Raw genomic sequence first — 23415 nt, 5'->3', positions numbered from 1 at the left:
TGTTATAGCTGAAAATAAAACCTAGGAGGTCAAGAGCCCGGTGTGTTGGTGCAAGCCTTTCATTCCAGCACTCTCTGGAGTCAGACAGACAGACCTCTGTGAGTTCAAGACCAGCCTGGTCTACACACTGAGTTAGTGAGTTCCAGGTCAGTCAGGGCTGCACTGTGAGACCCTCTCTGGGTCAGGAAGAAGAAAGGACAGATGATGAGTCTAAAAGGTCACTTTACCATGGGCAGAACTACTTAAAAGTATTCAATTCCGAATTCCAAGGGCTCTGGGAATGTAAGACACTTTCTTTTTTGCTGTTGTTGTTGTTGTTGTTGATTCCTGTTATTTTATTGTTTTTTTTCCATTTTTTATTAGGTATTTAGCTCATTTACATTTCCAATGCTATACCAAAAGTCCCCCATACCCACCCACCCCCACTCCCCTACCCACCCACTCCCCCTTTTTGGCCCTGGCGTTCCCCTGTACTGGGGCATATAAAGTTTGCAAGTCCAATGGGCCTCTCTTTCCAGTGATGGCCAACTAGGCCATCTTTTGATACATATGCAGCTAGAGTCAAGAGCTCCGGGGTACTGGTTAGTTCGTAAGACACTTTCATAGCACCCGAGAGTCTAAAGTACCCACTGACGGGTAAAACCTGTGTGGCATGCAACTGGGAAATTATGTAAAAACCTAAAAATGTCCAGGAACTGAAAATTCAATTGGTTTTGTTGATCACATTATAGAGTCAAATGGAAGGTCATCAATAAAAGGCTCTATAGGTGTCACAGCTGACCCTACAAGAGTCACCAAGGGGCCACCTGCACATGAGGGAAAGCACTGGCCTGGTGACAGTGGGCTGATACATGTACAGAAACCTACACCTACACACACACACACACACACACACACACACACACACACACACACACCAAGCTCTGAGTTAGCCAGGGGGAGCCCAGAGGCAGCCATGGCTTTGCTTTAGTTCAGATGAAGCCAATTTGCACTACAAACGTGGTTGGGAAAGCAGGAAGCAAGGGTTTCATGTCTATAGATTCAAGAGCTGGGACGTTCCCAGACTCTAGTTCCACCCTCTCAGTAAATAAAGTCAGTCTCTCTGTCTCTGTCTCTTTGTCTCTCTCTTCCTCTCCCTCTATTGCCCCCCACCCCCTTCTCCATTTGAAAACTGCAAAAGTCCCAGGGCACTGCCGCCATCGAGGGAGGATGGGGAAGAAGCAGGCCAAGCTCCCTACTCGTGGGGTCCTTCCTGCCCCTTCAATCGCTAGCTCAGTTTAGCAGATGGAAATTTCCAAGTGATGTACTGCAAACGCACACATGGAGGCTGATTAGCATATCGTTCTGCATGCAGACAGGTGACACAGAGAAAGGAGGCAAGGTCGAGTTCAGTTACAAGTCCATCGTCATTGTTAGGGACACCCGGGGTGGCTCAGGTTCCGAATTTCCGAAGTGTTTATCGCATAGGCACGGCTTTCAACAATAATCTTGGAAGGCTTTCAGATAACCAAGGTTTGGACAAGGGGGCATGAGTTTTGAGGTCCTAGAAATCAACTGTATTAACAGTTAGCTATTTTTCCACCCTCACTCCGCTCCCACATGAAAGACAGCAGCCTCTTCCTCTCCTCTTCCTCCAGGGCCCAAAAACGTGAAGAGCCACGGAAAACCTTGGCTCTGCCCAGTGAGTCAGCCTTGTCTAACTTTGTGCGTAAGCTCTAAAGTCAGCGGCGGCAGCTCGGGAGCTGCGGGGCTGTGTGCAGCCGAGATAAATTTGGGTCTAAAGGGATGACGTAATGCTAAACCCGAGAGGTGGCTGCTGTCTCCCAGGGCTCCAGTCGCCAGGGCTGCCGGCTGACTTCCCAACCACATGGAAACGCACCAAGCGACCCAGGTGCCCAGGCTGGGGAGACAGGGAGAGGGCAGGGAGGGGGTAGCGGCAAAGGAGGCGGTGGGTCATCCCAGATCGCTGAATGTGGAAGTTTCTTGTTTTTAACTCCAGTTTTTCTAGTGAGATCAGACCACTGGCAAAGGCTCAAACAGCTCTACTTGACTTCCATCCTGACCCATCTCTTGCCTTAAAGAAGGGATATATATGTAAAATTTCAGTCATTGTCCCCGCTCCCGCTCCCCCCCCCCCCGCATTCCTCCTCTCTCTTGCCTCCAAGGGCTTTTTACATTTTATTAAGTGGCCCTTATTAAGGCTATTTTGGTGATTATAATGGTGAACTAAACTCTCAAATATCCCCTTCTTTCTGGTTTTTTGTTTGTTTTTGTTTTGTGGGGTTTTGTTTGTTTGTTTGTTTGTTTGTTTGTTTGTTTGTTTTGCATATACTTGGCTCGAGGAAGTCTGCATTGCAGGATTCAGTGAATGTGCACTGCTAAGTGGCCTGCTTGCTCATCCTGGAGAACACACCTGAACCCCGGACCTGGTGGGGGGCACCAAGGGGCTGGTGGTATGGTAAGAAACTCAAAGGGGTGTCCCGTGAACGTTGCCTCAAAATGTTTCACAGTTTGTATTGTTTTTTTCTCTCCCCTTAAGCTGACTTCTCAGTGTTAAGTGTCCATCTTTTTCGGTTCAGAGAAGTATGTCCACATAACAAAAGCCACAAGCTGGCATACCCGTGGAGAAAGCATTGAAACCTGGGCCTAAAGCTACATGTTACCTTCTCATCTCTAGAATTTTCTTTTCTGAATGACTCATGTTTAAAAAAAGGAAAATGTAAGAACACACATACTAAAGTGGAGCTAAGTTTTCTGGTCTTTTCGACCTGTGGGGCCCCAACCTCAATGCTTTAAATGTCTGGATTAAATTACATTCTTAAAGGGTCCCAAGGCATCCCAAATCTGCCTTTTTCTCTTCAAGGTTCATTTTTTCCCTAAAGAAAGGTTACTCTGCCAGCTGCTTCTCTGGCCATGATGACCACAAGCCTCAGACCCAACTCCAGGGTCCCTCTGTGTAGCTCCTACCCCCAGGTCTCTGCGGCTGCCTTCCTTGGAATGCCTCCTGAGACCTTTGACGCTGGTGTCACCGAATCCTCCCCTGTAGTTTGTTTTTATAGTCATTTCTGCTGGTAGATCTCATGATGTCAGCCACACCTGTGCATAGAACCTGGCCTCTGCTCGGTGATTAAAGCTTGCCTTGCCCTCCAAGGTCCCGGATTCAATCCCCAACACCACAAAAATGAATACATTGCAATTTTTGTTTTGTTTTAAGACAGAGTCTAACGTAGCCCAGGCTGGCCTCAAACTCACTCTGCAGCCAAGGATGACCTTGAATGCTCTGTTCCTCCTGCTTCCACGTCCCCAAGTGCTGGGACAGCAGGCATGTGCTACCATCCCAGCTAATTTTCTTTCTTCTTGCTTTTTATTTAGCTATTTGATTGTTGCATTTATCAGATTTTGCTAGTGCAAAGAACCTTTTTAAAAAACAAACAAACAAACAAACTAAATCCTTATTTGTGTGTGTGTTTGTCTGCACACAGGCATCTGAATGCACACCCATTCAGAGGTCAGAAGAGGACCTCGGGTATCCTGCCCTATCATGTCGTGCTGCATCTCTGAGCCTGGAGCCTGCTAGTTTTCAGCCGAGTTGAGTGGCCAACAAAGACAGTAATCCTCCTGTCTCTGCACACAGCCACTGGGCCACGCAGACTTTGGTGCGAGTGCTGGCGACAGCAGGCAGTTACCTACTGACCATCCCCTGTCCCAATTAGAAGCAACTTGACTTTAAAGCCATTAGAAATAATATATAAACCATTTTTAAAAAGAGAAGGAGCTGAATGTCTTGGGACACACCTTTAATTCCAGAAGGCAGAGGCAGGTAGATCTCTGTGAATTTGAAGTCAGCCTGGTCTACATAGCAGTTCCAGGCCAGAAGGGCTATGTAGTAAGGCCCTGTCTTAAACAGGAACAAACTAAACTTTAAAAAAAAAAAAAAAAAAGCCAGAGACCAACCCCGCTGCTAAGACTGGGCCTTACAGTCCGCCATGGCCCCAGTTCCCATCACCCTCCTAACCCCTTTGAGGAATTGGCCTGGAGTGGCCCTGCACCCTGCCCTCTGTGGATATCACCGCCCTTTCCTGGTGGCACAGACTGGGCACTAAGCCACATGTCTAGCCCCTTCTGCTTCAGGTGCAGCAGTTACAATAAAAATACAGGCTCTTACCCAGGCGTGGTGGCGCACGCCTTTAATCCCAGCACTTGGGAGGCAGAGGCAGGCGGATTTCTGAGTTCGAGGCCGGCCTGGTCTACAGAGTGAGTTCCAGGACAGCCAGGACTACACAGAGAAACCCTGTCTCGAAAAAACAAAAACAAAACAAAACAAAACAAACAAACAAAAAAAAAAACCAGGCTCTTACTGGTCTGCCTGCAGATATGAATGACATCACCTCACCCTCACTTTCAGCTCCAACCTTGACTTTAGAATGTTAGGAGTCTCCAGAGTGCCTAGAACAAAATGAATCCATTTACCTACCAACTTGCTACCATGCAACCGTGTCAGTCAGTGCTCTATTGCTGCGAAGAGACACCGTGATTATGGCAACTCTTTTTGTAAAAGAGAACATTTGATTGGGGCTGGCTTAAGGTTCAAATGTTTGATCCTTATCACATCAAGAAGCATGGCGGCATACAGCCTAGAGTTCCACATCTGGATCTGCAGGCCACGCCCCAGTGACGCACTTCCTCCAATAAGACCACACCTGCTCCAACAAGGCCACACCTCCTAATCCTTTGAAGTTGCGCCACTCCCTAGGATAGGAGGCCATTTTCATTCAGATGCTCGCATGCGCAGCACTGTGTCTATATTCAGCTCTTTATTATTTATGTATTAATTTATTTATTAATTCATTTATTTATTTATTATATGTAAGTACACTGTAGCTGTCTTCAGACACGCCAGAAGAGGGCGCCAGATCTTGTTACGGATGGTTGTGAGCCACCATGTGGTTGCTGGGATTTGAACTTAGGACCTTCAGAAGAGCAGTCAGTGCTCTTAACCACTGAGCCATCTCTCCAGCCCCTATGGTCAGCTTTTTAACCCTCAATTTCTAAGATTTTTGTTTGACAGAAGAAGTTCAGAAAGAGTAAAAAATTTGCTCGAGGGAACAGGAGCAGCAACTAGATTCAAAGCCAGATCTTTGGACACTACCCCATCCCACCCACCACCCCACACACATTTGGCTAGAAAAAATTGGCCAACAGTCTCACCTATTCCTCTAGGCAGCTTTGGGGTGTGTTAGAATGGGATTCCCGTAGCCTTTAGCAGGCAGAAAACAAGGATGCTCTAAGTCCTACAATATTCTAGACTATTTACCATCATCTGAGCATAGCTCTCAGCTTTTGTTTTGTTTTATTTGAGGACTTTTTTCTCAAGCTAAGGTCTCATTATGTAGCCAAGGCTACCCTAAAAGTTGCTATGTATCCCACTCTATCCTTAAACCCAAAATCCTCCTGCCTCAGCCTTCCCAGGGCTGGGGTTCTAGCTGCAAACCACCACAATGGGTACAATAGTGTTCTTGTTAAAAGCTAACTCAGAAAATTCATCGTTCAGCAAATATGCCCCAGACCTCTTGCCAAATGCTATGCGCAGATGAGAAAGGCTTGCTCCCCTGTCCCCAGGGCTCTCATCTTCTGACACACAGACCGACGATAAACAAGTAAAAAGCTGTAAATCATGAGGAGCGGACTAATGCTTAAGTGATGAAGCGTGCTAAACGCAGCCTCTGACTTAGCAGATAGGGGATGCAGCAGGGGCAGCCAAGCCTCGGGGGAAGGCAAGGGTACCCATCCAAGAGCATCGTGATGCTCTGAAAACCACGGACGAAAGGTATGGCAGGGAGTTTGGGTTTTGTCCTTCACGAGGCAGGAAACAAGACTTTAAAACAAGCAAGTAACCTGAATCCAGTTATTTTTCACATTACTCTTGTTTCTAGAGCTCTACTCCGGACAGAAGGAGGTTAGCCCTGTGCTGTCCGACAGGAACCATCTGGGCCACACTGTCCCTGCAACAACTGGGAGGGACCTCGAGCCCATGGCGGAAATCCACACTGCCTTCGACTTTGCCTTCTCAGCGGAAGCCCTTGGCGCCAAGCACCGGCCAGCCCAGTTGCCCTACAAGCTGGGGCGTCCCAGAAAGTCTTGGAGCCTAGCAGGGTGTGGATCCACAGCCCAGACAGTCAGCCTCTGGTGCTACAGGTGCCCTACTGGTCCGGTGAGTTTCTCAGAGGGTGCTGGCAAGGTGGCTTTAGCAAGCAAGCAAGCAAAACTACCCCCCCCCCCAAGACCATCAGCCTCCAGGGAATGGCTTTTGTGTCAATGCTGGGAAAACCCTGGAAGCTCCTGGCTGCTTCTCTCCACCCTAGGATGGATGGGGAGAAAAGGAAGTCCCTCTAGGAAGCTATATCTTCCTGGAGCCCTCAGCCTGTAACTCAAACACTCCAGACTCCCTCTCTTGCCTCTTGTTATCTTGGCACTCCCTAATCCCCCAAGGAAGAAGAGTGTGTTTAAGTCCCAGCCCTCTTGCTGCTAGCATGTGGCCTTGGGAAAGTGAGCCAGCCCTGCTAAGCTGAAGCTATGGGCAGCTATAAAACTGCCTATGGGATGCTCGTGAGAACTTAATGCAGAGCACTTAGCATTGTGGAGCACACAGTAAATGCTCAGTAAAAGGCGGGCATTAGCATCATTCCTCCAGAGAACAGGAAGGCGCCTGCACTTGTCTCTTGGGAGAGAGACTGGGTATCAGACTCCCGGGGGAGACAGCCTAGAACTGTGCATTGTTTTCTCTTTGACTAATACATAAACCAGAGCATGCACCTGAACTAAAGAGCAGACAGTCTTCACTCTCAGGGCACCACGCAGTTTGGCTCCCCACCATTTTAGATATTTCTTGTTGCATGAAGCTAAATTCCATGGCTGGTTTAAAAAAAAAAAAAAAAAAAAGGATGAGGGAAAGTTGTATGCAAGGCACTCTGAGTTTAAGAGACAAAGAGACATGGAGACATGACAGGGACCGGCAGGCTGCCATAGGAGGTAACTGGGGGTGGGGTGGAGGGCATTCTGTAGCTCTGGCACCTCAGAGATAAAAACAAGGAAGACACCAGCTCCCCGTGCCACCCGTGGCTAGAAGTTACATAGCCTGGACCTGCCCTCTACTTTAATACAATGGATTGCCTATTAGAACTCTAAACCATCTTCATTCTTGCATCCTTGTAGCGACACTAGATAGACAAAGTAAAACATTTCAGCTACTTGATAGACCAAATCTCTCCTTTTTGATTTAAGCTTGAATTCTCCTAATCATGTCCTCCCTCAGGACAGCGTGGTTATCTTTGTAATTGTCTGTGCTTCAGTCTCTTAGGAGACATTGGAGCTGGGTGGCCAAGGGCATGCTGTCTGGACAGTGGAAGGGTAGTGTGACTGGTAAAGAGGACCCTCAAATGCAGAAGGCCCACCAGATCTGTTGATGTTAAGAGGGCAAACATAAAATCACAAAGCATTTTAAATGTTTCACTGAGGGCTGGGGAAGAGGAGTGCACACAGGAAGACCTTCCTCTCCCCCCCACCCCCCCATATACACGAAAGGGTTTCTCTGTATAGGCCTCGCTGTCCTGGAACTCACTCTGTAGACCAGGCTAGCCTAAAATTCAGAGATCCGCCTGCCTCTGCCTCCCGAGGGCTGGAATTAAAGGCATGCACCACTGTGTCTGGCTGGAACTCCTTTTGGAACCTCAGGATGAGTTTTTATTCTATCCATAATGTCCATAGAGCCAAAGACACAAACCTCAAGTCAGATCCTGCCCCCGCACTGGTGGCTGGGATTCACTTTGAGGCAACTGAGCTCCTGAGTAGGGATGTGGCTCACTCAGTTGGTGGGCACTTGCCTACCATGCATGACACCAGCATTGGATTCTCCAGCACCCATAACAGAATGCCTAGAATCCAAGCACGGGGTGAATCACAAGTCAAACAGCATCCTCAGCCATCTTTCATGGCTAGCCTGGGCTACATGAGACCCCTTTTTTTTTAAAGGGTAACTAAAATGTTTTAATCCTGACATTGAAATTGAGTATACATGCATTCTGTGAAGGTAACAACTGCTAGAACCTAGCACCGTGCTAACCCTATGGTACATATACACTCCTTAAGTAACAGTTTAACAAGTAACTGGGCTAATGCACAGAACTGATTTAGGGAGAAATTCCTGTTCCACAATGTAACTCTGTCTTATTAAAGCAGTTGCCACAAAAGCCTTCAAGAGGAATTTCTCTGGTCTAAAATATCTTGAAAGGGATCCTGTTTATGTGCTTCCTGGAGACTTTGTTGCTTAAAGCAAGAGTCACCTGAACTTTCAAAATGTTTCACAAGTGAGGGGCCCAGCCCAGCATCCTGCTCAGATGAGGAAGCAAAGACTGAGCCTCCAGCCCAGGATAACAGTGGCAGGTGCCCATTGGTCTGAGCCAGAGAAATGAAGCCAGACTTTGAGGGCTTTAAGACCTCTGGCCAGGCTGCTCCGAGACAATGGGGTCAGAGGCAGTTGCTGCCATAAGTTTAGAAAAGATCCAGAGGGTAGGTCCCCCTCCACGCCCATCCCAGGCTCTCCCTTCCTCTCTCTGTCTCCCTCCCTCCCCTCTCTTCTCTCCCTTCCCCAGGCTCTGAGTCTAGAACCCCACCCAATGTCCTTGTTCAAGCTTAGAATGGCCACCAGTGTCACCAGCTCCTGTCTCCTTCCCCGCCACCCCTCATCTGTGCGAGAAAATATTTTTCTTAGTGCAGCAAAGTCAAATTAGCTTCATTTTGAAAGACTACAGAGAATGTTGCAATGACCTTTGCAATAACCAGACACACCCTGGGCTCAGTAAACCAGGCTTGAGAACTGCTGAGCTTATGAGCACCTGACCTGTAAGACAAAAGCTATTTGGGGCTCTATCTATGACCCAGTCTCCTATCACACAGATGAGAACACGGCACAGAAAGGCCTTGTTCTGCCTCTGCTGTGACACTGCGGGCAAGCCACTGTCCCTCTCTGGGCCTCGGCCTCGTTGCTCCGTAGTAAGGACGCTCTGTGGTTTCTGGCATGCCCTGTGGTCAAGATGCTGCCTTTAGCACCTGCCTCCTGTAAACCCCAAACTGAAAACAGAGGGCAAAAAAGAACGGGGTTCCTGCGCACTGAAAGCCGCTTGCTTTGTCCTGCAGAAGGTCGTGTCTCTTACTCACTTGTCTCTTTCTGATTCTTTTTTTCCCCCCTTCTCTTCCTTAAAGAAAAAGAAACTGAAAAGCCACAAAACCACAACTCACCTCCCCAAAACGGGTCACTTGGAAGCCAGGGCCGTGTGGGGTTAGGTGTGCCAGGCCTGACATGCTGGTGGTATCTAAGTGAAAACCAAGCTAGGGCAAGCATGTATTTCTCCTCCAGAAACCCAGTTTAAATCAATATTTATCCAACTGTATTTATAGAAAGTGATGGTAGGAGCAGGGGGTGGGGCAGAGAGTCAGGGGGATCTAAAACTGTACAATCCACAAAGACTGATACAAATCATAATCTTGGTGGCCAATGGGACCTGGCTCTTTTATTTATTTATTTTTATTTTATTTTATTTTATTTCATTTTATTTTATTTTTTGGCAAAAGACTCAGCATTTGATGAACCTGCTGCTGGCCTCAGTACCATAGCGACAGCCCTAGATCCTCTAATATGCCCACAGGACAGACTTGGGATAAGGCAACAGGAGGGGGTAGTGAGTGTTTCCTAGGAGCCCTGAACTTGAGTTAAGGCCAGGAGAGTTGAATAACTGAGAACGGAGGAGGGGGGTATGGGTGGGGGAGAACCAACCCTCTCTGGTTGGCTACTCTTGACTTACGTCCCACTTTTCTACACAAGGTGTGTACAGGAAGGCTTTGGAAAATCAACAGGGTGTTCCAAATACCAGCCCTGTTTCATGTTGCCAGGTGACCTTAAGCAAGTCATTTCAAATCCGCCTGGACTTCATTCCTTAGCTGTAAAAAGAGTACACGTGTATACGGTTGAAGGTATATGGGCTCTGGAGCTAGAGGCCCAGGTGGCAAACAGCTCTACCACCTACTAGGCACATGATCTTTGGGGAAGTTACCCAGCATCCCTGCACTTCAAGTCCTCAACTCCTGCTGCAAAGTAGAGGTAATAAAATTGTGCACGCTATAGAAAAGAGAACTCCCGGCTGGTCCTCATGCTAACCCTTGGGAGTCAACACTGGAAGTATGCAGTAGGATTGGAAGCCACAGCTTGGCTATGCTGGCACCCTCTGTTTCCCAGTTTCATCTCTATATGTTTGCTCAGCCATCTCCAGATGAAGACCTGTTCCTGGGTGAGCCCTGGGAGAGTGTTGGAGTTGAGAGCAGTGTGAGCACCGGCTGCTTCCGCTTTGTAGTTGATGGAGCCTCCTTCCCTGACCTCCATAGCAACAACAGCTCAATTCAACTTCCTTAGTTTCCTCAAGTCTCACCTTCAGCCCCTGGGTCCCCTTCACCTGGAATCTCTGGAGTTCCGAGAGCCACAATGACATTCTCGTCTACTTCTGGCATCTACTACGTTTTAAACCCGTACCAAATCCAAAAACACAGTTTAAAACGTGGACAAAAATGGGGGCCTGATTTAGCAATGATCTTTACAATCTCTTCTGAAAATGAACCCCCTACCTCTCCACCCCACTGTGACTCACCCCACAGAGCTTGCAGGGGAAAGAAGTTGATCAGAGAGTAGACACTTGGTGCTTATTATGAGTCAGTGGGTTCATCCAAAGATGCCTCCTGTGTAGAGTGGTAACCTGTTTGAACATTAATGCCCTCCGTCTCAGCACAAGTCACTCCAGAGCCGTCTTTCTAAGCAAGGACTTATTCATTCTTCCGATCACAGCTGTTGACAGTATGTAGATGCAGCTAGCCAGACGACCTGACCCACTATCTACTTTGCAGGTCCTGGACTTGCTGACCCCCCAAACACTCAGAACCCAGCATTTCCAGCTTCGATCATGTCTTTGATCTCCAAACCTGATCACATGCCATAGCCAAGAAATGGCAAAGGCAGCCCATTAAGAAATCTATAGCAAGTACCTACTATCCAAATGATGCATACGAAAACACTGTAGGTGCTCTGGTCCTGTAAGGCCTGAATAACCGGGCTGGGGCGAAGGCTCAGCGAGGAAAGCATCTGCCACTCAAGCATGCAGTCCTGAGTGTGGGTCCCTAGTACCCCCTGTACAAGCCAGGTGTGGTATTGCCCATCGGTGACCCCAGTGCTGGGGGCAGGGCAGAGGCAGGCAAATCCCAGGAGTTCACTGGCTAGCCATTCTAGCCAATCATTGAGTTCCAAGTTCATTAAGAGACGGTCTCAAAAAATACCCCTGGCCTCCACGGGGCACACGTGAGAGAAGCACACACACACACACACACACACACCCAACACACAACTGAATGTCTGCATATACCACACTCATACACACACAAGATGTTGTTATTCTCCCTGCAGAGACAAAGCTAACACAGGGGAAACAAGTAGAAGATTGTGAGAGCTCAGGGGAATTTCCATTTTAAACAATTAGGTATACATGTGACTGTGTGTGTGTACAAGTGTGTGCATGTACCAAATGCATATAGGGACCCAAGGAGGTCAAAAGAAGGTGTTGTATCCCTAGGGCCAAGGCAGTTGTGACCTGCTTGCTGTGTGTGCCAGAGACAGAACTGCGATCCTTAACTGCTGAGCCGTCTCTCCAGCCCCAGAAGTTACCATTTATTGAGCATGCACTGTGTCTCAGGTGACCCAGTCGCTCTGTGATGATGTAAGGGAGGTGCTATCATTATGCTCACACAATGCAGCCTCAGAGAAGCTGAGGAACTTGCGTCCAAACAACAGTAGGAATTTGGACCTCTGATCCTTCTGACTGCCAAGCATCACACACTCTCGAAACTAATCTGACCCCCAAATTGACACCCAGTGATCTGAAGCAGCCCATAGGCTTCAAGGAGGAGGGTAGGGACCGGCCTACGTCATGAAGGAAGGGTAGGACACAGAAACCCTGCGGAGTAGGAGAACGAGGGCGTCCTCCACTGAGCCAAACACAGGGGCATGACTGTGAAGCCTGATAGCTGGTGGACCTGCTGGACTGGAGTTGAGGTTTCATGTCCAGGCAGAGGAGGTTAAGTCAGGAAGGCAGGGTGGGGCCAAATGACACCACGCAGCAGCAACTTCCAGCACCAGCTTCCTACACCAACAGGAAGAAGCTGTTTCAGGGCCTACCCATTCCCCTAGGAACACACCCTACCTCCAACCCAGGCAGTCTACACCAGAAAGTAAACTGTGGCTTCTATCCCCACCTTGTCACTTTCCCTGTCTGATGCCACCTCCAAAGACCTGCCCCAAATGCTGAAAGCCATCTTTCCCCTCTAGACCTTAACTTTTTCCACTCTGAGGGGGCTTACTTGTTTTTAGGACTTAAATGTGCATGTTATGTGTACATCTGTAGAAAGCCCCGTGGAGGCCGGAGGTCCTTGAAGCTTGAGTTACAGGTGGCTGTGAGATACCCAACGTGGGTACTGAGAACGCAACTCAGGCCCTTCTGTAAGAAGAGCGTGCACTCTTAACCGCGAAGACATGCATATAGGTGATGATGTCACAGGCTATTTCCAAGTCTGTGATAACAGGGCCACTGCCTACATGATAAATACTTCTGGAAGCTTTTGAGATCCACAGATTCACACCAGGTGACATTTCGGGAGACTGTACCTATATTACCCTCAGGAATTTCTTCCCTCGGATGTACTACAGGGTCAACACTGAGTATTTGAACTCCTCCCTCACGAAAAATCACCCCATCTAATGGAAATAATTCATCACTGCGGCCAAAACTTGGTGAACACTCCCAGTACGGAAACCTCAAAGAGGCAATAAAAAGGAGTTCTGGCTGCAGTGGAAAATAAGCCAAGCTCCGGCCAAGTTGAGTACTTTGCAAACACTGAAAACCAAACGTGTGAACGCGTGACCAGACGCTACCGACGCACCTCAAAACACAGCTCAGCGAACCCGAAATGGAGTCGAAAGGGCAGGCACTTGTCTAAGAGAAGAGAGCCCCTTTAAGAAAAGACTGGACCAGCTGGCTGCACTACAGCGCCTAGTGATTTCCTGGCTCACGTCCTGGCTCCGCCCCCCAGCCTCGGGCCTCAGCAACGCGTGACGTCACGAGAGGCGGATGCTGCCGATTGGCTGGACGATACAGCTAGGTCAAGTCCAGTCGGAGGAAAGAAGTTTGTCTCCATGTGGAAACCATGTGTCTAGCGCTGGGAGGGGGAGGAGGAGGAGGCGGAGAAACTGAGATCAAGTGATTACAGGGGAACTCGCTGAAATGAAGGCGGGGAGGTTGTGCACCTGAATCAGCCAGCCATACCCTTTGCAGTAGTGACCTAAAATAAAAAAAATAAAAAAAGACTCGCACAACAAAAACAACAACAACAAAACCTTGGACACCCACCCCCATCATAATAACTACAAAGCATAGGTGGGGAGGAGGGTTTTTACTTCCTCCAAAAAGCCTGGGGCAGGGAAATGCTGGAATCCTATCGGAACGCCCAGATCTAACCACCCCCCAACAACTGAATGATGTAAGCGTTTCGGAAAGCAGAGCTCTGGAGCAAAACAAGCCCCGCGCGCGCGGAGCGACCCGCAGTGCCCGAGCCCGGCGCACGCACGACCCGCCCCCCGACTCGCGTTATTGCTGTGCACACGCGGACCGCCGTGACGCGCGGGCATTGTGTGCAGCGAGCAGAAAACAACGGCGAGCGCCCGCTGCGCGGAGAAGCGCCCCCAATAAAGCAAGACAGATGTAGGGCCCGGCGTTTGCCGTACTGGGGGGACCCAGTCCGCTCGAGGGAGGAAGAGCGTGGGGGGCGAATAAAGTGGCCAGAGTGAGCCGCTTCTGTTAGCAAGGGTGGACAATCTGGGGGTCCGACGAGTGGTCTCCTGGAGTTTGCGGGAGGGTCACCCTCGCCTGCGTGAGCTGTCGCGGAGGGAGCGAGGGCCTGCAGCCGAATCGCTGCAGCCGAGCCAGGCACGGCGCAGCGCCCCACGCTCTCGGGGAAATCTGGGGGCTGTTGGCATCACGTCATTTCGAGCCAAACAGCAGCGGCGAAAAGACGCGAGAGTGCTAAAAATACTCCCGCGGGGAGCCGGTCGGAGGAGGGGGGCTGCGGGCCGAGGGGCTGATTACGCACATGAAGTTGACTTTGACTGGGGTGCAGAGGCTCTCGAGCCCCTCTCCATGGCCGGCCGTCTTGCAGAGAGGACACCCAGGGAGAGGGTCCGAGAGGAAGCCCCTTAACTGCACCGGCCTCTGGAACCTTGGCTCGGCCACCACGGGCCCGCCCCGCGCGGGGCAGCCCAGCCGGGCGCGCCCGGCTCTCTGCTTACGTGACTAGTGGCCACGCCGGAGCCCCGACACGGGGTAAACAAGGAGGTGGAGGCGGCCAGGGCGCGGGGGGGGGGGTATGTGGGGGGTAGGTCTCCGATTGTCTGCGGGTATGAAGTGTGTGTGTGTGGGGGGGGAAACACGAGAGGCTAGGGAATCTCTGGCTACCTCCTTAATATTCCTCGTTGCGGGGGTGGGGGTGGGGGATGAGGTTCGCTGAATATTGCCAAGGTGCCCTCTTTGGGTGCACCCCCCCCCCCGGGTCGGAGTCGGCGCCACGGGACAGACTCCAGCGACAGAGGGGATCCGGGAGGGGGACGACTACAGAAATCGCGCCCCTCCCCCTGCAACAAAAGCAAACACACCAAACAAAACCACCTCTTCACCCAGCTCCCTACTAGCTGGGCTTTTCAGAAACTATTCTCCAGACGAGTGCACCCCCTCCACACACACACACACACACACACCCGGGTGAATAATCGCTCAGCGACTCGGCTACACAGCCTGACGGCGATGTGCCTCTGGCAAGCCAGGCAGGCACTCGGAGCAAAGAGGCGACAGAGAAAGAAAAGATCGCACCACAGACCTCCCAACAGAAATCCTTGTTTTGGTCCTACCCCGTCCCCACAAATTGCGCTGGCGATACTCGGTTACTTTAACCCTAAAGGCCCGGGTGTATTTGGGGAAGGTGTTTTTGTGTTTTGAGGGCTGGCGTGTGTGTGTGTGTGTGTGTGTGTGTGTGTGTGTGTGTGTGTGTGTGTTGGGGGGGGGGGTCTTGCAAGACCTGACACGTTGCAATCGGGTCTCTCTCCCATTGATCTCCTACTTGTTCTGACAGATTACACATCTCGTTTTTCTCTTCTCCGTGAGTCTTTCTCTCCCTTGGCCCGATCTTCCTTCTCACAGCTATTATTCTGATGGTGCTGGAGACGCAGCACACGCTTGCCCCCGTTAGGGTGCTGCTGAGTCGAATGCCTGGCGAGAGCTGGGGGTTCCAATGGGCAGGGACAAAAATGAAACAAATACAGAGAGGAAGCCCAGGCCCGGGTGGGGTTCCTAGCATCGGTCTCCACCTGGGGGGGAGTGCGGGGGGGGTGGGGGTGGACGGAACCCTGTAAGGCGTTTGCCTTGCTCGTCCTGTGCGTCTCTGAAAATAAAGAAAATGGACACAACCGCCCACACCTTTTCCCCCAACTATTGTTTCTGCGGAATCCTAAAGTTTGCTTTTAGCCACGTCCCCCTCGCCAAGTCCCCCCCTCCCTACCCCAGCGCGCGCAGGACCGCAGGTCCAGGGAGGGCTGCCGGCGCTGCCTGGTTCCTCTGGCCTGTTTCTTTGAGGGGACCAGAGGCCGTGGCATCCCAGAGGCAAGGAGGCACAGGGGAACTGTGTCTGTGGACACGATGGCCTGAGCCTAGTCCTGCTGTGGAAGGAAGGAGAAACGAAGTAGGCAGGAAGAAGAGCCGGAGTCCACGGCGCGGAGAGCTGTTCGGTGGTGGCGGTTGTTATTGTTGTAATGTGTGTCTGTGTTTTCTTTCTGGAAGCCCTGAGCTCTGCAAACGGTTTCCAACTTTCAGCTTCTCATCCCCACCCAACCCTGGAACGAGCGACAAAAACAGAAACAAAACAAAACAAAAAAATAAAAACAAAACAAAACAAAAAAAAAAAAACCAAAACCATAAGCCAAACCAAAACACTTGTCTGCCGGAGTAGGCTCCGGAAAGAAAAAGGAGGAAAAAAAAAAAAAAAAGGGAAGAAAGGCGACCTCGGAGAGACGAGCTCGCAGCCTCTCAGCCCAGTTGTCAGCAAACAACAACACTCCCCCACTCCTCGGCCAGGCCGTCCTCCGGGCCTGCTGGAGACCGACAGACCAAGGCACCGACAGGCTCCCTCTCCCCTTCGCTGTCTTTGTTACATCTTTAGCAGCTTTGTGCGTGCGTGCGTGTCCTTTCTCCGGTGTCATCGGCTTTACTGCCGAGGGTACGTGTGTGTGTGTGTGTGTGTGTGTGTGTGTGTGTGTGTGTGTGTGTTTGTTGCGGGGGGGCGGCGGCGAACCGAGTAAGCGACAGGGGTCGCACAAGGGGGTGAGAAAGAAAGAGCTGGACGCAGGCGAGCAGTCGGGGCCCCCAAACTTACTTTTGTTTTCTTTCTCGATCTGCTCCAGGTAGCTGGCTGCCTCGAGCAGAATCTGCACGTTCTGCAGAAAAGTGTTGATGTGCTTCTCCATCGAGTTCTCGCTGGTGTTGAAAATGTCCGAGAAGGGGCACCGGGGCTTGGCCCCCGCCGGCTCCTCCGGCTGCGCCGGGGGCTGGGGCGCGGCCGCGGCCGGGGGCATGGCCGGGGGCGCGACGGGGACCAGCCCCGCGCCCTCGCAGCGCGCCTCCTTGCGCGGCCGCCCGCGTTTGCCCATGGAGGCACGGGGGTCCGCGGAGCTGCTCCTTGTCCGGGGCTGCGCGGCCGGCCGAGCTGCAGGGCCTCTGGGAGACCCGGCCTGCTGGAGTCACCGAGGCACCGGGGCAAGGAGCCGGCCTGACTGACTTCCCGAGCCTCGCTGCGTGCGGTTGTGAGTGTGAGTGTGTGTCGCTCTCGCTGTGTGGGTCTGTGTGTATGGGAGATTGAATGAACCTACAGGACGGACGGAGGCGCTGTGGCGCCTGGGTCCTAGTGCGAGCCCGATGCCATCTGACCGGTCAAAATAAATGGTGGCGGCTAGGGAGGCAGGGCCCGCCCCCTGCCTATCCAGCACCCTTCCCCGCCTCTCCGCAAATCCTAGCTGCGTAGACAGCACTGTGCTTTAATAAGAATGGGAAAAAAAAAAAAAAAAACCCTCGGATGTCTCTAGGTGGACCTGGATAAAAACAATTTTTCTTTACAGAAAAATAAATTCAGCACAATGCCTGGCACATAGGAGGTCCCCAATAAATGATAGCTGCTAGGCATTTTTTAAAAAAATAAAAAAGACCTTATTTCAAAATCAAACAATAAAAGCCCAATTCTGACGGGAAGAATAGAAACATCACATGTAACTAGAAACTCCTCCCAACACAAACATTTTACACATGACCCCTCACACGCTCGAACACACACACACACACACACACACACACACCTGTGTGTACCTTCACACAAGCAGAGGAAGTCTCCAGGCTACCCTGTCCGGGTTCAGATTTACCGACTCCTTTGCAACCCTTCAAATGCAAAGTTATTTTCCAGGAAGCGGGAGGAGATGTGAGCATCTCTCCACACTCACTCAGTCCAGCTGTGCAAAGCTCACAGCAGGGCGTCACTACAACTGCCTGCCCTTTCACTTGACAGAGTGCCCCCTAGATAGAAGTGGCAACCTAGGAACCTCTTCTTCCCTCCTTCCCTCACTCCCCACTCCCACACCTGGAGTCTTTATCCCCTACTCCCTCCAACAGTTTCACTGCTGCCACTGGGAGCCACCAGGCCTGCCTGACCAGAGTGTGGGAGACACCTGGATAGCCTGGTAAAGAAGGCTTGGAGTTCTCGGCCTACTCAAGCAGACTGAACAAATCAAATCCTCTAACCCTTCCTGGTCAAAATTTGCACATCCCTGAAACCTCTGAGAAGATGCTTTCGTGAACTAAGTCAAAACTACACCTAGAACATCTTGGGCACATACTAAGAATTTTTGTTTTGTTTTGTTCCTGAAGATCAAAGCTTTGTGCCTGCTGGGCAAGTGTTCTCACACTGGGCTACAATGGCAGCCCCTCTGTGAGAACTTTCTCAGTTGGAACCTAGGTCCCCTTTGCTGCTGTAACTTGAATCTAAGTCAGAATGAATGAGGTAAACAAGACTTTTCTGCACTTCACTGGAAAACAGTTCTAAAAGGAATCTACCCAGACTGACCTCGTAAGGGGACCTGGACTTGTGCTGCCCCCTGTCCTCACCAGCCCAGAGACACTTCCCTATACTTTTGTCACAAAGACTGAAAATGGAAACTTTGTTAACAAAGAATATTTTCTTTGCAAAATGCTCTTTAACATTTACAGCTCATGTGTATACCCCCCACTCCCCCCCCCACACACACATAGACCTGCAAGAAGGCCTTTGTGTGCTTTCAAAAATATTATAAAACTAGGCTGTGAATATAACAGAGTGGTAGGGCAGCTTACCTGCCCAGCGTGCACAAAGCCCTGAGTTCATCCCAGGAACACATGCACACGTTTAAACATAAATAGGGGAAGAGGTAGCTCAGAGGCTAAGGGCACTGGTTGTTCTTCCAGAGGACCCAGCTTCAATTCCCAGCTCACAACCGTCTGTAACTGAAGTTCCAGGGGACCAGACACCCCTTTCTAACCTCTGCAGACACTAGGCACATGTGGTGTAAAGACAGACATGCATGCAGGCAAAACACCCAAATAGATTTTTAAAAGTTCATAAATAAATTAAAAATATAGGCCATGGGCTAGAGAGATAGCCCAGCAGCTCAGAGCACTTGCTGTTCTTGCAAAAGGCCCACGTTCAGCTTAGCATCCTCATCAGACAACTCATGTAACTTCAGTTTCAAGGGATCCAACACTGCCTCCATAGGCACTGGCACACATATGGTGGACACATATACATTCAACTACACATTCAACATATACATAAAATGAAATAAATCTTTTAAAAAGATATATGCTCAGGTGACATGGTTCAGCAGGTAGAGTCACTTGCAGCCAAGCCTGATGACCTAACTTCCGCCCTTGGAGTCCACACAATGGAAGGGGAGAGATTTCTCACACAAGTGTGCCATAGCACAAGTAATGCATATGTTGCCAGGTGGTGGTGGCACACAACTTTAGTCCCAGCACTTGGTAGGCAAAGGCAACAGATCTCTGAGTTTAAGGCCAGCCTGGTCTACAGAGCGAATTCCAGGACAATTAGGGCTACACAAGAGAAACCCTGTCTTTAAACGCTCAAAACAAACAAACCAACAACAAACACACACACACACACATACACACACACATACACACAAAACAAGCATGGCGTGTGTCTATATCACAAATGCATGTGTACTGCACATACACACACTTGGGGGAGGGGAGGGGGAAGACTTAAATATGTACTAACCGGCTTCTATGACAGGAACAAGCAATATCTGGCATTTTGAAATAAATGCATTCACATTTCGGATCAGAATATAGCCATTGTCCACATATTCTTTGGTTGCTTTTTTCATCTTATAACAGATTTTGCGTGGTTGAACGCTGCACCCTTTGGCCAGAGAAAAGCCAGGACCTTCTGAAGACCTGTGAGCTCAATGCTCATATTCCATTGCCAGCATGATTACTGACTTTTCTCCTTATTTCTCTAAGAACCCTCAGACTCTGAACGGTTCATGTGTAAATATCCACAAACATCTGGGGACTAAGCCTCCTGAAGGCACAATGACCAACAAGCTTTTTTTTTTCAATGCTATTTTGCAAAAACTGATACTTTTTGAAACAGCTCTGGTCTCCTGTGCCCCAAATGGAAGGTAATTGAGAGACAATGAGCCAGCTAGCAGCTAACCCAGAGTTTCTCTTTAATTCTTTAATGATGGAATGGGTCGAATATATACAGTACTGCAAACCACATGTATGCGTGGACACACCCACTGAGACAAACACACTCCACCCATGAGTGTTGGGGGTAGGGAAAGGGTGTTTTGTAATTATTTATTTGTCCCCGTTCCATCTCTCATAGGTCTGTGAGCTTTCGAAAACCCACTGGGAGTCTTCAAGCTGGGCCATGGAGCTGACCAAAGCCAAAATAAACAATGGCTTGAAGAAAATCTACCATAAAGTGCTGATTTGCACGATTCCCACAGCAAGCCGTGGCCCCCACCATCACTCCCATGGAAAACACCACTGCTGGGGCCAAATCAAGTTTCCCCCCATGGACGGGGCATTGTTTTTTGTTATTATGTGAGTTCTCAGCGTCAGACAATGGCACCACAAGAGACACAGTGGAGGCAGGAGAAGTGCTTTTTTGTTTCACGGAATCTTTTTGCAGTTGTGCCCCCAGCGTCTTGCGTGAAGTTTTAGTTGCATATATTCATTTTGGTAGCATGTATGTGAACAATGAATGTGCCAGGCTAAAGCCTGAAGTCCCTTCCTTATTTTTTTTTTCGGAGCCTATCAAGTGTTAAATCATATTAGCATCGCCTTGCACGCTCTCGCGCTCTCTCTCAAGCTCGCTCTCTCCCTCCTCCCCCTCACACCTCCCAATTAACAGATTCTCTAATAAAGTTTGGCCCCCGCAGAAAGAGTGGTACGTCAGGGGTTCTATCACAGGTCAGGCATCCAGGATGCGGGGTTACAAGCTCAGCTCCATTCCTGCTTAGCTTTGCTTCCCAGGAGGAACCATTCAAGCCCTTTGGAACCCTTCCTCCCTCTCTCTCCCTCCCTCCCTCCCTCTCCCTCCTCCTCCCTCTCTCTCTCTCTCTCTCTCTCTCTCTCTCTCTCTCTCTCTCTCTCTCTCTCTCTCTCTCGGGCTTTGATTCCAGAAGTAAACAGGCCTCTTTGGAAACTTGCTGAGAATATCTGCAGAGAACAGGTAGGGGACAGCTGCCCTGATCAGAAGGTATGTGAACTGGGGAAGAAAAGCAGAAACGCCTAATGAGGCCAACTAGGACCCTCTGGTTGGTCCAGGGAGTGGGTTGCCTGCTCAGCCTAGGTCTTGTTTTCCTGACTGCCTGTTTGTTGGGCTTATTTGTTTGGTGTTGTTTGTCTATCAACCTCGTTTACATATTAAAGTGAGATTGTTCCTGATTTATCCCCTCTTCCCCCAGACGTTCTATACTCTTACTTCAAAGGAGCTGGTTTGCCTGTAATTATGCCTTTACGTACACAGAGCCCGGTTAATTACTGAGAAGGTGATGGAAGGGCTGCCCAGAGACTCTCCACCTTGCATTGCCACGGATGCTATACCTCTGTGGTGGACCGCTTGGGCTTTCCTGGACTGTTTTGTTTTGTTTTTTGAGACAGTGTTTCTCTGTATAGCCCTGGCTGTCCTGGAACTCACTTTGTAGACCAGGCTGGCCTTGAAGTCAGAAATCTGCCTGCCTCTGCCTCCCGAGTGCTGGGATTAAAGGCATGCGCCACCACGCCCGGCTTTCCTGGGCTCTTTAACCCCGTTCTTCCTCCCTCGCCCTCTCTTCCCTCCATTACCCTTTCTGTGTGAGGCTGTCACCCCACCTCTGGCTTTTCCTTGTATGCTGACAGACTGTCTCCATCCAGTCCCCTCCCTGCTCTTTGCCCTGTGGTCTTTGTACTCAGACTTCGTAACCATGGCTTCTGTCCCCTGTTCTGTCACCTGAGTCACAAGCCACAGAGCTTTCCTAGGCACACTGCTCAGGTTCGGCGTATGCTTGCCTCTGAATATGAATCACCTGGTGGCTTGAGCTGAGCCAGCACCTCCTCTCTGGCTGTCGAGAGGACTCCATGGAACAGAGGGTTAGGGACCTGACAAGAATGAGGACAGCAGTGAGTCTCTGCATCCTCTACTGGCCATTCGCTACTCCTGTGACATGATCCCGAGTCTCACAGCACACCACACATAAGCTCAGCTATGGGCAGAGACCTGGGCAGAGGATAATTAGTTTCTGCCCTACAAGGAAGCTCAGTTGGTGTCACCTGCTCCTATGATCGTTATTACGTCCTCTCTCCTTCCTCCTGACTTGGCTCAGCCAGCTCTGAGTGCTTTCTGCCCAATGTCCAGCACTTACAGCATTCACCAGAATCCTGTGAGCTCATCAAAGGGCAAGAAGGGCATGTCCATCCTCTGGCCCTCGGACCCATGCCCTTAAGTGCAGGACATGAAAGACATAAAGCAGGGCCTTGCTTGGTCACAGCACTCCAAGGAATGGATGTACTCTCCTGCCTGGCCAGAATGGCTCTGCAGCTCCGACGTATCGAGAGGAGGCACTGACAGTCTGTGCCGCTCACATTAAAGTTTAAATACTTAAATGCTGCCTCTGTGGAGGAGCCAGAAACCCACTGACGGCAGATAGACTTACCATAAGGTACAGAGGCTCTGGTGTTTTCTGTCTTTGCTGTTGTATAACAGATCTGGGGACAAGATGGGGTTCCTCTGTAATAAGATGCCCTGATGGCGAAGGTTGGTTTTTTTCCTAATTACCAGGCAATCAAGACATGGCCTAGGGCAAACTGGGAATCACATGGAGCTTTTCCCACATCTCCACATCCCAGGGTGTCTCCCAAATGATTTAATACTTATATATTGAGGGGAGGCATTTGAGACAGAGTCTATGTTGCCCTGGCTGTCTTTGAACTTGCTATTTGGATCATGCTGGCTTCGAACTCACAGAGATTCTCCTACCCCTACCTCCTGAGTTCTGAAATTAAAGGAATCTACCTGGATATTAATATTTCACATTTTAAAGATTTATTCAGGACTGGAGTTCATACTCCTGGGACCCACATACCGTGCTCGGTAGGTATGGTGGCCCACCTGAAATTCCAGCCTGGAAAGGCAAACTGGCTAGAGAGATTGGCCATAATAATAGGCTCTCTGTTAGGCCCCAGCATGCATAAAGATGGCAGCTGTGGTGGTACGCGCTTGCAGTCCCAGTGGCAGGGAGGTGCAGATCCAAGTGAACTATTACTTGACATCTTATCTGATCTAACTGGTAAGTCAAAAAGAGATCTGTTTCAAAGGAGATGGACGACATTTCTGGAGGCGACACTCAGGGTTGTCTTCTGGCCTCTACATGCACAAGCACACGTCTGCATATGTGTGCCTGTACATGCCTGGACGCACAGACACACACATTAAAAATGACTTCTCTAAAAGATTCTAAGGTTTTTTTTTTGCAGTGATTGAATTAGCTTCAACATGATTCTTTCTAGAGATCTTTGCAATTAAAGAGGGCCTGTTGCGAAAATAACAAATATACCTATAATAACAAAGATGGAATGGTCAGTTAGGTATCGGGAAGTGGAAGCTGGCAAGTAGAATGGGGGTCACCTTCCTAGT

At 49.9% G+C, this 23415-nt stretch overlaps 1 protein-coding gene and 1 long non-coding RNA gene across 8 annotated transcripts in view; one reads left to right on the top strand and one right to left on the bottom strand.

Annotated features, from left to right (window-relative positions):
• Mxi1 (MAX interactor 1, dimerization protein) overlaps positions 1–17409 on the bottom strand; it is a 63166-nt gene extending 45757 nt beyond the window's left edge. The window contains exon 1 of one of the 4 annotated variants that reach the window (XM_006526735.4): positions 16564–17409. In XM_006526735.4, the coding sequence (XP_006526798.1) occupies positions 16564–16837 (274 nt within the window). In that variant the 5' untranslated portion in view covers positions 16838–17409. Of the gene's footprint in view, positions 1–14235; positions 14467–15693; positions 16093–16563 lie in introns of those variants that run through there. The other 3 variants (NM_001008542.3, NM_001360348.1, XM_006526739.1) reach the window with 3 other exon arrangements.
• Positions 670–20796, top strand: Gm30541. Of its 4 annotated transcripts, none has more exons than XR_003952895.1 (3): positions 670–6211; positions 10313–14465; positions 20122–20796. It is a non-coding gene; the product is annotated as a predicted gene, 30541 (long non-coding RNA). The 4 variants fall into 4 exon arrangements; XR_003952894.1 differs by having other exon boundaries at positions 1722–1891; positions 2359–14465; XR_003952893.1 differs by having other exon boundaries at positions 1722–1891; positions 2347–14465.
• Positions 20797–23415: the final 2619 nt, after the last annotated feature.

Source organism: Mus musculus, chromosome 19 (genome assembly GCF_000001635.26).
Source record: "Mus musculus strain C57BL/6J chromosome 19, GRCm38.p6 C57BL/6J".
Taxonomy (NCBI): Eukaryota; Metazoa; Chordata; class Mammalia; order Rodentia; family Muridae; genus Mus; species Mus musculus.
Note: the sequence above shows the minus strand (reverse complement) of the source record. Positions and strands in the feature narration are given on the sequence as shown.